Source organism: Bubalus kerabau, chromosome 5 (genome assembly GCF_029407905.1).
Source record: "Bubalus kerabau isolate K-KA32 ecotype Philippines breed swamp buffalo chromosome 5, PCC_UOA_SB_1v2, whole genome shotgun sequence".
Lineage (NCBI taxonomy): Eukaryota > Metazoa > Chordata > Mammalia > Artiodactyla > Bovidae > Bubalus > Bubalus kerabau.
In genome coordinates, this window is record NC_073628.1 from 117,821,762 (window position 1) to 117,838,778 (window position 17,017).

A 17,017-nucleotide genomic window follows, 5' to 3' on the forward strand; every position below is an offset into this window, starting at 1 on the left:
CCAGAATTCTGCTCCTGGATGCAGGTCTGTACATCAGTCAGAGTCATGCAGGCTCGTGGGCAGCTGAAAGCTTCCCATTACCATTTTCCATTATAGCAGGGCACGAGGTAAGGTCAGGACTTCCTGGCACGCAGAGGCTCTGGATCACAGCCGCGCTTGGCCTTTCATTATTCAGTGCTTAGCCAGGAAAGTAAAACATGAGTCAATCTGCCTCTTGATGCCAGAAAGAACGGAATTCCCATATTAGCTTTTATTACATTCTTTTCATTGAAGTATGTCACTTTCTGACACTTAACCCTCTGCCCTAGTCTCTCAGATGGATAAGGTCTTTTGAATGCATTCCGAACCAGCCACAGCAGCAGAGCTGGTTCTGAATCCTTTCAATGAAATATACAAGCACAGACCATTTTAGACTTGGAAATGGCACTCTGGTTCTGGTTTTGCATTTGAGGTTTTGTGTTTGTGAAGGTGGGAATGTGCACACGTGAGAAAGGCGTGACTATTTAGAACTGAAATGCTGGTACGTGCTCACACTTGGCAGAGCTTGGTAACAATAGAACTGACATTTCACCTCACACCTGCCTGACCCTTTCTCCTGTCCTTTGCAGTCTGCTTTGTCTAAGGCAGTCCTCTCCAACCTCAAGCTTTGCCTTCGGGGCTTGTTTCTTGACAGCCCTCATTCTTTTAACCGTGAAAGGGATGTCTCCCACAGAAAGCTATGACTACACATTAATCTTGGAGGAGGGAGAAAGGTGGACAAAGTCCTACTCCATGCCAGGAAGACCCATTTACCACTGAGCCAGACAGTTCATCCAGTTCCAGTGCTCTGTGGAAGAGAATGAAGGATTAAAATTAAATTTAGCCGTCAGGTAGCCCATTAACTGTGGATTTAGGATGTCAGCTGAGCTGGAATTGGAAATTTCCAGCCATGAACAGATAGAAGGATGTCATTGCTTGAGACTCCAGCCTTAGGAGTCACCTCAAGATTGACTTTATCTGACTTTGTGCCCCAGCAGGGACTCTGAAGATGATTAATGGCCATGGGCTCTTGGGGTTCCCACTGCTCTATTTTATTACCCTGGCAGACTTGCGTACTGGGTTGGGGAGGGAAAAAGGAGGGTCATGGTGGTAGCACATGGAGGAAGTGTCTGAAAGAAGGAGACAAGTTCCCAGTCTACCTGCTGTTGTCTTTAAGCCCCAGCATGCATGTTTTTTAATAAACATTGGAAAATGCATTGTCTGTTACAAGTGCCATTGGTGCTGCTGGGGAACCCTCTGTAGAATGTGTGCTTAGGGACCTTTATCATATGGAGACAATGAGTGTGAACACCTAAATCTCTCTCTTTATTAGCAAGCACAAATTGGAGAGTTGGTTGTTTGTAAATAGGATCTCAGCTTGTGGTCACAGAACCAAGCAAAATGAAATGGTCCAATCCACGTGGTACCCAACAGTTTGACTAACCAAACTCTGGTCCCAGAGTACACAGCACAAGAAAATGAGGCTTCACAGCTATGGGAAGAGCCCACTTCTGCAGGATTAGTGGAAACTCATCACAGTGCCCTCCATATTTAAAAGTAGGTTTCAGAGTAATTTGGGTCAGAAGAGTTCATGATGAGACTTGGAAAGTATCAGCTCAGATCATGTGACCTGCCAGCCATCTGCTTCATCCACACCCATAGAGGCACAGCCTAGCATTATGAATTAGTCTGCAGCTGAAGGGAGTGTATGGGCTGGACTTGAGCTGGCACCAGTGCCTTTGAAGAAAGATCAACAGATGAGGGGTCTTTGGATATGTTCAGATTATGAAGACTAAGAAGCAAGATAGATCAGGCCACTGTTCATCAGAATGAATAACAAAATCACTAGACAAGCCTTTGGTGGTGCTAGTGGTAAAGAACCCACCTGCCAATACAAGAGACATCAGAGTTGTGGGTTCAATCCCTGGGTCAGGAAGATCCCCTGGAGGAAGACATGGCAACTCACTCCAGTATCTTGCCTGGAAAATCCCATGGACAGAGGAGCATGGTGGGCTACAGTCCATGGGGTCGCAAGAGTCAGACATGACTGAAACAACCTAATACACACACAGTTAGATGCTTTGCTGTCTCTTGCTGCTTCCCAGTGCTTAGACAGAAATACCTTCCATCGAGAGTATAGTGCTGGTGTTTTGCAAAGGAGAAAGTTTGCAAAGGCAATAATCAGTGTACACAGGGAGCTCACTGAGGTTCATATGCCAGAAGAAAAGAGTTATGCACTAACCACTTAGCGTAGAGCTAGTGCTCTGCTCACAGAACAAAGAAAGCTGCCAGGGTCCCAAAGGATTTAGAGCCCTGGGTGATCCCAAGAGATGCTGAGGTATGGGTCAAGAAGGAAAATAACCCCCAAAGGGCAGCAGCTGGTCAGTGACAAGGTCAAAGTGCTGGATTTAGATGCCTCACATAGAGGACCTAGCGTTGCCACTGAATACCAGAGAGTTCTGTTTCCAGAGGCAGGCGTGGCCAATGCAAAGGGGCAACTTCTTCCTCCCTTCCATGAGGCTTTAGAATTTTTAAAGTGCTTTCACACTTTCTATTTCATTTGTCACTCTACAGTCCTGTTTCACAGTTGAAAAATGGATTGCCTGAGGTTTGACTAGTTTGACTCATTTGAGTAATAATAGCAAAACCAGTTCTTAAACAACTGAACATTTTGATTTCGAGTTCAGGGCTTTCTGCATTACATTAAGCTCCCTTCTACCTCTTAGAAGGTAGTTCTAAGTAGTTCTACTTTGTTCCAAGCCATTAACCTCTGTAAAGTCAAAGTGGTGGCTTGGTATGGATTTCTCCTCGTCCCATGGATCCTCTGTCTCTGCCTGGAAACAGACAAGACCTGGTGGACCAGATGGAGAAAGCATTCCTGACCTTGTCCATCTTGCTGTTTCACCTTTATCTTTTTCTTCCCGTGAATCCTCACAGGCCCTAGGCTGATGAAGGATACTAGGATAGACGGCTCTGTATTTGAGCTCATGAACTGCTGGTTTCTTTTGCTGTTTCCTTCTTTGGTTAAAACCCTCCATTGGTTCCTATGTGAAAAGGCATTGTAACATCGTAAATTGTAACACCATAAATAAGAGCCTAGATTTCAGAGTCAGGTGTTAAATAAACTTAGCATTGTTAATTATTAACCCACCTTTGCTCTCTGAACTTCTACTTACTGTTCTGTAAGTAGAAATTAAAAATAACTATTTTGGTCATGTGAGAATTAAGTAAGGTAAAATATATTGTGTCCAGTATAGTGCCAAATACTTTGTATTATATTAGTAAGGTGTTATTATTGACTACTTAATAGTCCAGACACTTTAGGAAGGTTCAGGGTTTCTCACAGCATAACCCCACTGCCCCCCTTACATTCCAGTACCCTGCCCATTCCCCTAACACAAGAGATTCCTTAAAATCCCATTACTGTTCCCTGCTGGGCTCAGGGGAGGGCAGAGGACCATTCCACTTAAAAGACGGAGGGCTCTTCAGAACCCAGTGTCCTGGCTCTCTCCCCGACCCGCAAGCACCCTCCTATGAAAGAAGAGTCGGTTCCTAGCAGAAATCAATTTAAGTCCTTTGAGAAAGTATGTGGTGGTGGAGGGAGGGGGGCTGGGCGGTGAAGCTGGACAGCAAGATTACGGTGAATTTTGAGTGATTACACGTGGAAAATCTGGAGGGCACATTGACAGTTGAGCTGGAAAATTCTCATCTTTTACTGATGAGACAAAAGAGAAACGTGGCAGTTATTTTCTGGAGAGCAGCCAGGAACTTAACAAATAAGTAGGAAATATAGTAAATGGGGAAATGGGGAGCCCAACTGAGCCCTTATTAAAGTGGAGCCAGTACATCCTCACATATGAAATTATCCTCACGTTAGAGTCAATTTTTAAAACTGAGAAAATTTCACTAATTAGCTAGGCAGTGTAAAAAAAAAATTCTGATTATACATCTAGTAGCAAAGACTAGCAAAGTGTTATCAAATGATTATATTTAGATGATCTGTAAAAAGCTCATGAATATTTTTCTATAACAATGTGCCTCAGTTGAAGTACTTGAAGAGGTTGTCCTCTTAGTTTGATAAAGTCTTCCCTTGCAATCTTGTTGACTTGGATAATGGCTTAAATGATTCTTCTATGCAAGGATTTGGGAGAGGCAGTTTGGCCTGGCCCTTGTGTAAATTTATGATATATTTTAATTAATGGGGGCTACATTGTTGATCGACACTTTTCCTGACTCTGTGGCTTCATTGGCAAGTATTCCTTTCATTTCAGTGAAAATTTTCAAACTGTACTGGAATGTATCTTAACAAAACTGAGAACGCAAGCGTGCTTTTTCACAGCCACTCAAGAGTATAGCTTTTCAGTGGCTCCTCTGCAGTGAAAGACCTGTGTGAAAGATGTGCAGAGCAACGACTAATCTTCATTTCACTTTTGGCCTGTGTCTAATTACCAGCCCTGGCTCCACTCTGTGGGAGTCAGAATGGGACAAATAGCCCTCCAGCCAGGACTTGGGCGGTCACAGTCGGCTGTTCAGATCAGAGTGCACCGTCAGAGAATCCACTTCCCAAAACAAGGACACACAAGCACACTGGTCAGAGATCCCCTTTTTCCAGAGCACGATATTTTACGAAGATCTTGGGATAGTATTAATTGTAGAAAGCAAATTCTGCCCTTTATCTGAGTGTGTGAGAGGAACAAAAATTATTGAATCTTCCTTCATACGATGGGTATCTGTGAGAATGAACCAATTTAGACTCTACTGGATCTCAAGTTCTTGGGGTTAAAGTCCTGAGCTAAGAGGAAGGTGAAAGCCTGGACCACCTGCCCATCCATTGATCCCACTCTTCTCTCTCTCCAGGGATATGGGAGATTCTCCTTTAGCTTCTCCTCGAGATGCGTGCAGCCTAGGAAAGAGATGGTGACCCATGTAGTTGTTTCGGTAGAATTGTCAATCAAATGATTCTGTTTTTCCCACAGCATTTAGCTTGCAGTTTTACCTTCATTTGCTTGCTTGTTTATTTGAGACCTGTCTTCCCTCCTAGATTAGGTGAGCTCCAAGAGGGTAGGGACCTCGTTTGTTTTGTTCACCACCATGTAGCCAGTACTGAGGACAGTGCCAGACATTTATTAAAGACTCCATCAGTGCTGTCAAATGAGTGGATTAGAGGTGTATTTGGCTGACCTACCACGTGTCCAGTCTCATGCATGAGAAGACACTGTTACAACTCAGGAGAAGACATTACCTCTGCCTTCTGAGAATTTGGAGATTATCACGTGAGAGATTTAAGGTTTATAAGGCCTTGGGGTTTAATTCTCAAAAAACCATTCATTTGACATTTACAGTGAAAAGTAATATACTTTCCAATATGGGGCCATTCCCTGAATAAAACCGTCACTAGAAGTCTTTGCTTGTGGCATATGGTGGTGTAACAGAGGTTTATGGTACATAAAAAAATTAAAGGAAGAAAAAGTACCCTTCACAGCAGACTGTCAACCAAGAAGCAAAGGCTGAATTCTAGGCACTTCTCCATAGCAGCAGGCCTGTTCACCCATGGCGCTGGGGCTCACTCACTGAGATCTTATGCAAGGCACATCTTCCCCAGGCTGCAGTTTTGTTTGCAGTTAAGAGGATTTCAGGGATCTCTTCCAGCTCTAGAATTTGGTGAGCCATTTGACAGAGCCTGGAACTGAAACCTGCTGGCGCAGAAGCTAGTGGCGCAGAGCGAGAGCTCTGAACGTCACGCAGACTTGGGTTCAAGTCCCAGCTCACCCTGCCAGTGCCGAGCACTCGACCTCTCAGCATCTCATCTGTGAAACAGAGACAATAATACCTTTGTGCTAAAGTGATTAGGATGTCCAAATAAAGAGTTGCACTAAAAGTGCTTAACACTGAGTCTGGCCAAGAATAAATATTAAAGTTAGTCCTCATATCTCATATGTTTTATATTCATGCTCTCCATCTTTATGTGTGTCATTGTTAAACTCCACCGCTAGAGCAGGGGTGATTTGTCTTCCAGCTGCACAGTAAATAGCTCACAAAGGACAGGTGGTCATTTAATTTATCAAAAGGCATCTCTGTGTGTGACATCAGGACCTTGATAGACAGTGCCTTTCCCTATAATTCAAGCTGGCCTTGTAATGTGGCTCTTCCATGCTTTTTAAAGATGTCAGAGTAGCCCTCTCCTGGACATTGCATGTCCCTCTCCAAATGAAATCCTTCATAAACATAAATATGCCACAATGCTTTGAAACACCTTTCCCAACACATAGTTTCTGGCCCAGAGTAGGCATTTTTCCTCTAGTCTGAGATCTTATACATTCACTGGGAACAGAGTTTGACTGAAGACTACTAAGGAAGAGGACATGAAAGCTACATTTAGAAAACTTGAGTTCAGCAAGACTCCATGAAATAATGTGCAACTTGGGGAATGCCGTCAGGTTAGAGGCAGTGTCACTAATGCCTGCAGAGGGCCTTGGCCTTTCCAGGGTAGAGAGGTGGGTATGGAGCCATGGTGAGCTGGCCCTTCCTTTCACAAAGCGTGTGGACTCTGCAAGTGCCAAGGCTGTAAGCGGGATCACCCGGGTCTGGACTTCTCCAATTTCCCATCACCCTAAATTCTCCTTTCTCCCTGAAGTTTACTGACTGTCTGCCTTCTCTCCATTCCCCTCCCCTCTTTTTTTTTTTTTTAAACTGCTTTCTGGTTGGATCCTCCATAGGAATGCTTTGGGGTAAATATTTTTTTCTTCAGTTTTCTTTGAAGTGGGGTGGAGGAGGGAGAATGTATGATTGGGAGGTAAGGAGCTGACTCACCGAGAAAGCGGTGGGGAGTTTATGTGAGTGGCGTGTCCTCACTGGCTTCTAAGAAAACCAAAGCTAGGAGTCACCAAGCTTTCTTGGAAAATGATCCTTCTTACTGGTTTGGATGTGTATTTGGGCTTTATGTTGCCTTCTTAGGTAGTTTTATTGACCAACCTAATAAAGTAAAAGAGTTTATCAAATAGACAAAACCCACGGATGCAAAAGGCCATTGCTATCAATGTAATACTTTGGGTTATCTACATTCAGATCTGCAGTTCAGTAAAAGTGACTTATAGGTCATGGATTATAACCATTTAAGAGGGTCTCAAAATATACATTCTAGCCAGTCAGTATTCCATTAAATGTCTTCCTACCTTGCCTCGTATGAAAGAATAGATGGCCTTTGATCTTCCTGTTCCGGAGGATGGGTATGGCAGGGAAGACAGGGTGGAAAACAGGCAGAAGCCATGGACTTTCCATCTGATGTTCTAGATGGATCCCATTTCTTCTGATTGTCGGTGTCATGGTAATCTGGGCCAGTGTGAGGGAAGAACCAAAGCCTGAGCTCACTATTTAGAGTCTCATTTCCTACCATCTGTGTGTTTTACAAATTGCACTTGTTTGACTTGAATGCAAAGATCTCAGGGGATGAGTGGGGTGGATAGAGAAATGCAGGTTGACTTATTCATTTCCTTCCTAAAAATAGATGTATTTTGTCTACTAGGAGCAAACATTTTTGAGAGGCTGAAGGGGGAGGGTCATAAGCTGTAAGGCAAGGATTAAGGTGGGCGGGGGCTGCAGTTTGGGCCTCCCCCAACTGTAGGCTGTCCACAGTTTGTGCTGGATGCAGAGGGCTTGAAATGGGAAGGACTGCAGGAAGAGCCAGCTGCACAGAGAGAATGGGGGTGTGAGCCAAGGTCCTGGCTGGAAGCCTGCATGACATGCTGTCTCTGGAGCAGGCAGCCTAGCATAGCAAGGGCATCGTGTCCCCACCGGCCCTCCTCACCCTGCTCTCCCTGGAACTGTGCAGAGGTGACCAACCTATAAACCAAAAGAAAGGACTAGGTTGAGTCTTCTGATAAGACTTGTTCTCAACTGGGGCTCCCTATTCAGCAAATATTAGGTTGGCCAAAAAAGTTTGGGTGTTTCTGTTAAGATATAGAAAAACCCAAATGAACTTTCTGGCCAACCCAATATTATTAGAGAGTCTTCTACTGAAGACTTCTAGGCTAGGCACTGTGCCCATCCACAGTGGGCTATGGCCCTGTTCCTTAGTCGATGGATCATCCATTTCCATTTGGCCAGTGTGGTCATGAGCAGCGTGACTCTGGCTGTTGGGAGGGGGAGAAGTGTTGATTAACATATGTGCATGGGTGCCTCTGTGGTGTCCCCATGTCTCCCTCTGCATGAGTATACATGGGTGTGTGTGTGTGTGTACATGCGTGCATATGAGTGTGTACACCCTGAGGAGTGATTGGGAAGTTTTCCCAGAGCATGTTTCTTGGGGGTCTCCCTGAAGGAGTCTACTCTGACCCAGTTTCTAGCCTCTTGCCCACCTCTCTCCCCTTTCCCCCTGCTTTGTTAATGCAGTAGTGTGACCATCTCTTTAATTCTCCCCGTCCTGTGATTCCCTGGGGCTTCTCTGCAGAACTAACAAGGGCCGGGATATTAAGACCATCAAGTCCCTGAGGGTTCTCCGTGTCCTGAGGCCGCTGAAGACCATCAAGCGCCTGCCCAAGCTCAAGGTGATGTTCGCCAGTTTCTTCCCTTCAGCTCCCCTTTGTCCATTTTCCCTTTCTAGCCACCATTGGCCTGCTTTGGGAGAATTATTTCTGGAAATATTCCTGTTGTTCACATGAGGACTAGGATTCTTTTTGTCTGCTAAAACTAAGGGTCTTAGTCTCAAAGGAAAATAACCAAAGTCCTAAGAACTCTCCAAGGAGGCTTTCACCCCTTGACTCCAAATCTAGGAGGTATTTTCTACCCACTGTGGCAAGTCATAGGAAGAACCTTGTGTGGCTTTGTTCTGGGGCCTCCCGTGTGGTTAAGGTGGGTCAGACACCAGAATGGAAACAGCAAGAGCCCTGTGTGTCCTGGTCTGTGTACTTGGTCGGGCAAAGTAACCTGGGATGGTTTCTTTCCTCGTGATTCTAGAGAAACAAAGGACCTTCTAGCCTTGATGCTTCATATTTTTGAGGCATGAATAGGTCAATAACTTGCCCAAGGACAGAGTCATTTTCGGCACCAGCAGAGAAGAAATGGGGAAGTGAGCTTCCACAGCTGAGTTCTCCCTGTTGCCAAGACCTGTGTCTGCATAGGTCTAAGTCTGGCTTCCCCTGACCCCTGGCCTGATGGCCCATCCTGAGCTCCTTCCCCGAGGCTTCCTGCCCTCAGGTTGCTGACATGTGGAACCCGCCTCTCCCACACACATCCGCTGCTGTTACGGAAGCCGAAGCCTCATCGGATAGAAGTTCTTCCTCCCTGTATTCCTGTGAATGAGAGCCAGTCACCACTGGACAGGGAACTGGGGACCCCCATGCCCCCCATTCCTCTGTCCCATTGAATTTACATCACCTCTAATATTCCCCACCCATCCTCCACCAGCACCATCCCAGCTGCTTCCCTTTCAGCCCTCTGGCTCTGTGGGGGGATGGTAAGCCAACCAGGTTGATCAGAGGCTTAGGATCACAGGAAGGTCTCTTTTGAAAGACCCCTAACTGGCTGAGACATGGCTTCCTCTCAGAGCCCGGGGCCCTGGCCACTTGTATGGGTTCCTGAGGAGAGAGGCTCATGCCTCACAGGAAGTGTCCTCACTGCCTACTCCCCTCCTCCACTGCCCGGCCTCCCCTCCTGGATGAGGCACCTCCCATGGTGATGGGCCCAGCACAGGGCCTGGCCTGGCTCAGCACCCGTGAACATTCATTCCTTTCTGCCTCACCCCCAGCAAAATATGGCCAGGAGCCCTGGGACCCAACAACCACTGTCGTTAGCCACAGCTCAGGTCCACTGGTCTCATCTCCTCTGAGCTATGCTGTAGTCCAGAGAAGAGCTCAGACGGGCGGATGGTATTACTCACCAGGCTGGAGAAGGTGCCCCCAACCTTGGCTAATTCCAATTAATTAAGAAGGGCTGGCTCCTCGCTCTGCAGTTCCATAACCTGAGGGAAATGTAGGTGGATCTGATAATTCCATGAGTCTGCATGTCGCTCCCATTCCCTGCAGTGCTGAACTAATTAAACCAGCAGTGTTCACCCAGCACTGTGAAGAGGCAACCGCTCAAACGCAGGGCCACTGTGGGGCTAGTCTCGCCAGTGCGCCAAACCTGCAAACCTAGAAAACAACCCAAAAATGGTTTGAAATACGTTGAATTCCCATGTAGCTCTTCATGGCGTAGGGCCTAGAAGGGATTCTCCAGAGGGAGATTCAGTGCCTTGAACTGAAGTGCAAGTTTCTGGTTCTGACCTTCAGTCCTCCTGTCTCTAAGAAGGCAGCTCTCACCCCATCCCACATCACCTGTTGAATCTTTAAACCCAGCACAGCTAGCTTTAAACTAGAGAACCTTTATCTGAAGTGCGGAATGCAGTTGGGGGTAAATCTATGAACTTATTACAGAATATCATTAAAGTGAACAAAGATGATAGTTTATCACTCCCTGCTCCATTTAGAAAGGCAAAGGGAAAACAATACATATTCAATATACAAAGCAAATCTAAGAATGTGCCCCAAATAAATGAGGTTTATAGATAAGCTATTTAATGTATTGCAGAAAAGGTATCCTTAAAATCATTTAGCCCATCGAATGCCTAAAACGGGCTAAATGATTTCGAGGATCCCTTCTCTGCAATGCATTTCTGTTTCACACTAAGTGAAGGGCACGTAATGGAATTCCACAGAGGACTCCCTCCACTGCCTGCTGCCATCTGGTCTCTTCTGCTTCGGGTTTCCTTTCAGATTCAGAGCATGTGTTCCCCTCCCAAGTGGCAGGTTCCTGTAGTCATGACCAGGTTAGAGGCCAGGTCTGAATCCTATGAGTGTCGCTTCTTAGTAGGGTGGTATCTTCTGGGGCACCTTCTCCGAGTGCCGGCTGCTAGCTGTGTGGGTCCCATTCAGCTGCAGGCAGATCCACAGGCCATTCCAGGGACTCACACACAAGGGCTCTCTTTTTCTGTTCTCAGGCTGTCTTCGACTGTGTGGTCACCTCCTTGAAAAACGTCTTCAACATACTCATTGTCTATAAGCTCTTCATGTTCATCTTTGCTGTCATCGCGGTTCAGCTTTTCAAGGGCAAGTTCTTCTACTGCACGGACAGTTCCAAGGACACAGAGAAGGAGTGCATGTAAGTGCTGCCGGCACACACCACTCACTTCTGCTCAAGCGTGTTTTGATAAGGTCCATTCCTCCCTTTATAGCTAGGTCATTTCTTTCTCTCTTACTTAAATCCATTCCACTTTGGGAGGAAACAAAAATCAAAATATGAAGTTGCTCCATTTTGATTGAGTACCTCTTTTGTGTCAGGCATGGACATTTCACATCAGGTTTAAATTTTAAATCTTTCTCATGACCTTCTGAGATAAGTCTTCTTTGCACATTATAGATGTGGAAGCTGAAGCATAGAAAGTTTAAGTTGCTCAAGATTACCCAGCAACTGGGCTTCCCTTGTGGCTTAACTGGTAAAGAATCTGCCTGCAATGCAGGAGACCTGGGTTCGATCCCTGGGTTGAAAAGATCCCCTGGAGAAAGGAAAGGCTATCCACTCCAATACCTGGAGAATTCCATGGACTATATGGTCCATGGTGTCACAAAGAGTCAGACATGACTGAGCAACTTTCACTTTCACCCAGCAACTAATGAAAAGATTCAGATTTAATTTTCCATGTCTGTTGGGCACGAAATCTCATTTTTGTTCCATGATAATATGCTGTTATAATAAAATCCCTCCTTCCTTGCATTTGAATGCCAATAATTCAATAATTACTAGGGTACGTCATTGTAGTCCCTAGAACTTCTTTGCTCTTCTGTGAGCTATAGTGACAAGGTTCTGGTCCATTTCTGCTCTGGTTTTAGAGGCAACTATGTAGATCACGAGAAAAACAAGATGGAGGTGAAAGGCCGAGAGTGGAAGCGCCATGAATTCCATTATGACAACATCATCTGGGCTCTGCTGACCCTCTTCACTGTCTCCACAGGGGAAGGATGGCCTCAGTGAGTAATGGGTTTGACTTGGCGTGCTTGTCTGTAAGCTGGGCTGGGACCATGTGTTTGCCTTGAGAAGCTGATTTAGGATAAACAAGGCTAACCCTTGGGTATTGTACCAAGGAAGGTAAGTGGTTATGAGTAGGTGAGACAGGCAGGAGAGAGGAAGAATGAAAATCCCTCAGACAGGAGTCAAGCGGGATCTGATGAAGTCAGGGAAATATCTGGTGCGCTTCATGTTTTCCCTGATTATCGAGGAGTTGAGTGGAGCCATCTGACTCTTACAGAACAAATGAACTTTGAACAGCTCTCCACACCTTAGGAGAGTCCCTGAGGACTGTTTTAGACACATTTATCATCCAGGTTGACCCTGGACATGAGAGAGGGTTGCGGGTTAAGGATGAGGTGGAAGAACCCAGGGACACTTTCTGTGATCATACCTTATATGGCAAAAGTAACAGAATGCAGTTTTTTTATGCTGCTCATGGCACTAGTAGTAAAGAACCCACCTGCCAATACGGGAGACGTGAGAGACGCTAGTTCAATCCCTGGGTCGGGAAGATCTCCTGGAGAAGGAAATGGCAACCCACTCCAGTATTATTGCCTGGAGAATCCCATGGACAAAGACGCCTGGCAGGCTACAGTCCATAGGGTTGCAAAGAGTCAAACATGACTGAAGTGACTTAGCACATAGCTGCAGACTGATTTTTTTCAGAGACTTGGCAATAACCAAGACACCACTTTTTGGTGGCAGCATACTCTGTTGGCAGCAAAATGCCAAAGGCGAATTGCGGAGTCTTGCTATTTTATAACAACCTCAACTATAAAATAATGTCACTCTGATGCTTAGGAGTTGGATCCATGATGGCGCAGGGGCTAGAAATAGCAGTGGCTTGGGGGTCACCAGATCGCCACCAACTTGGTTGTGGAGCCCCAAATTCATGGACGATCCATGAAGTTTAAAGAGTCAAATAAGAAACTTCTGGGGGCTTCCCTGGCAATCCGTTGGTTAAGAGTTTTCCTTCCAATGCAGCATGAGTGGGCTCAGTCCCTCATTGGGGAATTAAGAACCCACAAGTGTAGTGGCCAAAAAACCAAAACATAAAACAGAAGCAGTATTGTCGCGAATTCAATGAAGACTTTAAAAACGGTCCACATCCAAAAAAAAAAAAAAAAATCTTTAAGAGTATATATATATATAATAGGGGGCATATCAGCTAATGAAGCCTTGAGTCAGAGCAGCTGCCAAGACCGCCTCCACCATGCCTGCCTCCTCTTTCTGTCCCCAGAGTCTTGCAGCACTCGGTCGATGTGACAGAGGAAGACCGAGGCCCGAGCCGCAGCAACCGGATGGAGATGTCCATCTTTTACGTGGTCTACTTTGTGGTCTTCCCTTTCTTCTTTGTCAACATCTTTGTGGCTCTCATCATCATCACCTTCCAGGAGCAAGGGGACAAGATGATGGAAGAGTGCAGCCTGGAGAAGAACGAGGTGAAGCAAGGGGATCTGGAGCATGGGGCAGCGGGGGCTCCAGAAAGGACTGTCAGACCAGCAGCATTAGGAGGAAGACAGAATGTTCTCCACTCTTTTATGAATTAGAGAATTGGGGGGAAATGTTTTAGTTGGTCATCAAATAAACATCTTTGGAGCATCTGCTGTGTTTAAAGCCCAAGAATAAGGCATGGGAATGGGCTTCCCTGGTGGCTCAGATGGTAAAGAATCTGCCTGCAAAGGGGGAGACCCGAGTTCAGTCCCTCGGTTGGGAAGATCCCCTGGAGGAGGGCATGGCAACCCACTCCAGTATTCTTGCCTGGAGAATCCCATGGACAGAGGAGCCTGGTGGGCTGTAGTCCACGGGGTTGCAGTCCTTACTTTTATGCAGCATGTAGTCTAGAGGTTGGGGGTGAAAGACATGTGCTAACATGATAACATTAAGACATCTGCTTCCCTGGCAGTGTCCCTCAATGGTGTGTATTTGCTGTAAGGGTAGGGAACAAGTCTTACTTGTTATTGCTTTTGTAGTAACAAGTGTGGTTCTGGCACATTGTCGAGTTCGTTGTTTTTATCCTGGAACTGCACTAGAAATCATTAAGAGTCTATAAGACAAATGCAAAGAAAGTGCTGTGGAAATGCACAGGGAGATAGATTTTTACTTCTGACTGCAGGCACCAGGTACAGCTTCTTGCCTAGTCATTTCAGCCATGTGCTGTGTAAGAGACCACTATTATCAATAAAAACATTAAGTCCTTACTGTATGGGACTTGCTGTATGACAGTATTAAGTCCTTACTGTATGGCATCCCACCTGTAGCTTTGTCCAGATAATTTCTTTTGCTACTTTCACCTCTGCTTGCCCAGTCCTAGCCTCTTCTACACTGTCCTCTTCTCCTAAGCATCTAACAGAGAGCCCCCCAGGGTGCGAGGTTTGGGGGATCTGAGCCTGGCTAACCGGTGTGACCCTCCCGCAGAGGGCGTGCATCGACTTCGCCATCAGCGCCAAACCGCTCACCCGCTACATGCCCCAGAACAGGCACACCTTCCAGTACCGCGTCTGGCACTTCGTGGTGTCTCCATCCTTTGAGTACACCATCATGGCCATGATCGCCCTGAACACCGTCGTGCTGATGATGAAGGTGAGAGGGTGGTGGCTGGGGGGAGCTGAGTCTCGGTGACTGCCCCCTCACAGGGCACTTGTGTGTGTGCCCTAGACACTGAGCAAACCCTCCAGGAGGGTGAGGGGGAGGTAGGGAGGACGGATGGGGACTTGGTGTTTAATGGGAACAGAGTTTCCATTTAGGAAGGTGAAAAATTTGGAAGATGGTAGTGGTGAGATTTGTACAACAGTGTGAATGTACTTAGTGCCACTGAACTTTACAGTTAAATATGGCTAAAATTGTGTGCTTTGTATGATGTGACTTTTGCCACAATAAAAAACACTAAAAAAAATTCAAGATTGGGAACTGTCTGGCAGTCCAGTGGTTTGGACGCCTTACTTCTATTGCAGGGGGCACAGGTTCAATCGCTGCTCAGGGAACTGGGATGCCACAAACTATGTGCCATGGCCAAAAAAAAAAAAAACACAAAATACGGCTTACCAGTCTGTTGCCTCCTTACATACTTTTCCATCGTGGAATCTCTCTTTGATCTTGTCTCCATCAGCAACCCAGCCTCTAGGTCCTTGGGGTAAAATGCAGTGTAATACATGGCAGCAGTCATGCAACTCTGAAAACAAAGGCTGGTGATGTAGTCAGATGCAGGTGAGGGTGGAAATGTCAGATGTGGGTGATTGTGGAGTTCTACGAGTCAGAAGAGGTTTGATGTTATTTAATACTAAATGGTAAAGTAATTAACTCTAGGAAATGTTTCTGCCGTTTTCTCCTTCAGTTTTGGGAAGACTGGCCATTTTGCTAATAAGATTTGTGTTCTTCTCTGTATCCTTTTGCTACATAGGATGTATACTTCTCCTCTCTGGCCCTAAATGACCGTCTTTGCTTCTACATCATGCAGCAGAATGTCTCCCTAGGGCAGGGATGCCAGATGGCCAACCTCTGTGACCTGGATATGCCTCTCACCTTCCCTGTTTTCTCTTCCTGGCAGTACTACTCTGCTCCCTGTACCTATGAGCTGGCCCTGAAGTACCTAAATATCGCCTTCACCATGGTGTTTTCCCTGGAATGTGTCCTGAAGATCATTGCATTTGGCTTCTTGGTATGTCGTGGGATTTATCCTGACCTCATGCTTGTCTTCCCTTCTCTTTGGGCTCATTCCCAGCCTCTGTTGGAAGGGAAGAGTGGTCACTGCTATTCCAGAAATGGTTCACACACACACCCACCTAATTGTAAGTTTTTTTGGACTGCTCAATAAAAGGTCATAGAGACAAGATGCTGTGTGAGGGTGTTAGGAGAAGAGGCAAAGGGCACCAGAGCCCTCATAGAGACCTCAGCCCTGTTCCTTTCAAATTCTATCAGTGGTCAAGAGGCCACCAATATTGGGTCTTACTGGAACTTAGTAAGATTTACCTGTTGAAGAGGAGCCAAGCAAGGATTGGACTAGTAAACCCAAGTGCTTATTTACTGATGGAAGGTTTAAACTCTTATAACTCAAATGGGAAGCTATCTGTCCCTCTTAGCCTCCAACATAGAAAATAATAGATTTTATTAATACCTAATTGTCCTCCTCCCTTTAGTTACGTGAAGAGTAACTTTTGCCAACAAAAATAAATGTTTAGTACTGAAGCTTACAAAGACTAGTGACCTTAAAAGTGTCTGTATGTGAGAGAGAGAGAGGTGGGCGTTCTGGAATAGGTTTGGGGAGCATTGGGATGAGTTTTTCTGGCATGAGTCTTCCTTTTACTTTTTTTCAACTACTAATTATAGTTTTGGCAGATTCTCACATCTGCCATCAAGCGTGTTAAGCAAACCTAGCCCTTTGCTTCAGTGTCCTATAAACAAAACAGTTCTCTCTGCCACCCACCCCCCACCCTTGGCTCAGTGTTTACAAGTAAGATCAGTGGGATACAGATAAACCCACCTGACAGCTGTTTCACACTTATTTTGTGTGTGAGCTACCATTTCAAATTATATGTGTATATGGCATTCCCTGAAAGAAGAGAAACTTAGCTTATTATCTGCATGTGGGTTTGACTGCTGGCAGCTTGAGCAGGGACTCTGACCTCAACGTGGTGGTTGTGAGTGTTAACGGTGGGGGTTGCTTCTGGCTTCCTAGTGGTTCTTTGCCAAGTCATTGATTTGATGGTGTAGGGAGGAGAGTTGAAGGGAACCCATGGCAGGTGGCTGTATTGTTGGTTGTTGGACTCCCTTTTGAGTCTTAGAGAAATAAAAAAAGTAAACTACCAGCCACAAAGATGCCTTTATAATACAGTCTAGCCCTGGGCAGTGGGAGCAAGGGGCGGGGGAAGCTTATACAACAACAGGAAAAGTTTTCCTCCGCATCTTGATTACTTGCATGTTGGATTGATACTGTCTCTGCTTAAGCCCCCAATTATGTGTC

At 45.8% G+C, this 17,017-nt stretch overlaps 1 protein-coding gene across 1 annotated transcript in view; it reads left to right on the plus strand.

Annotated features, from left to right (window-relative positions):
* CACNA1E (calcium voltage-gated channel subunit alpha1 E) overlaps positions 1-17,017 on the plus strand; it is a 329,827-nt gene that overhangs the window by 269,876 nt on the left and 42,934 nt on the right. Inside the window, exons 26-31 of the mRNA XM_055582870.1 lie at positions 8,465-8,561; positions 10,991-11,151; positions 11,880-12,017; positions 13,298-13,499; positions 14,476-14,640; positions 15,605-15,715. Of these exons, the coding sequence (XP_055438845.1) occupies positions 8,465-8,561; positions 10,991-11,151; positions 11,880-12,017; positions 13,298-13,499; positions 14,476-14,640; positions 15,605-15,715 (874 nt within the window). The remainder of the gene's footprint in view (positions 1-8,464; positions 8,562-10,990; positions 11,152-11,879; positions 12,018-13,297; positions 13,500-14,475; positions 14,641-15,604; positions 15,716-17,017) is intronic.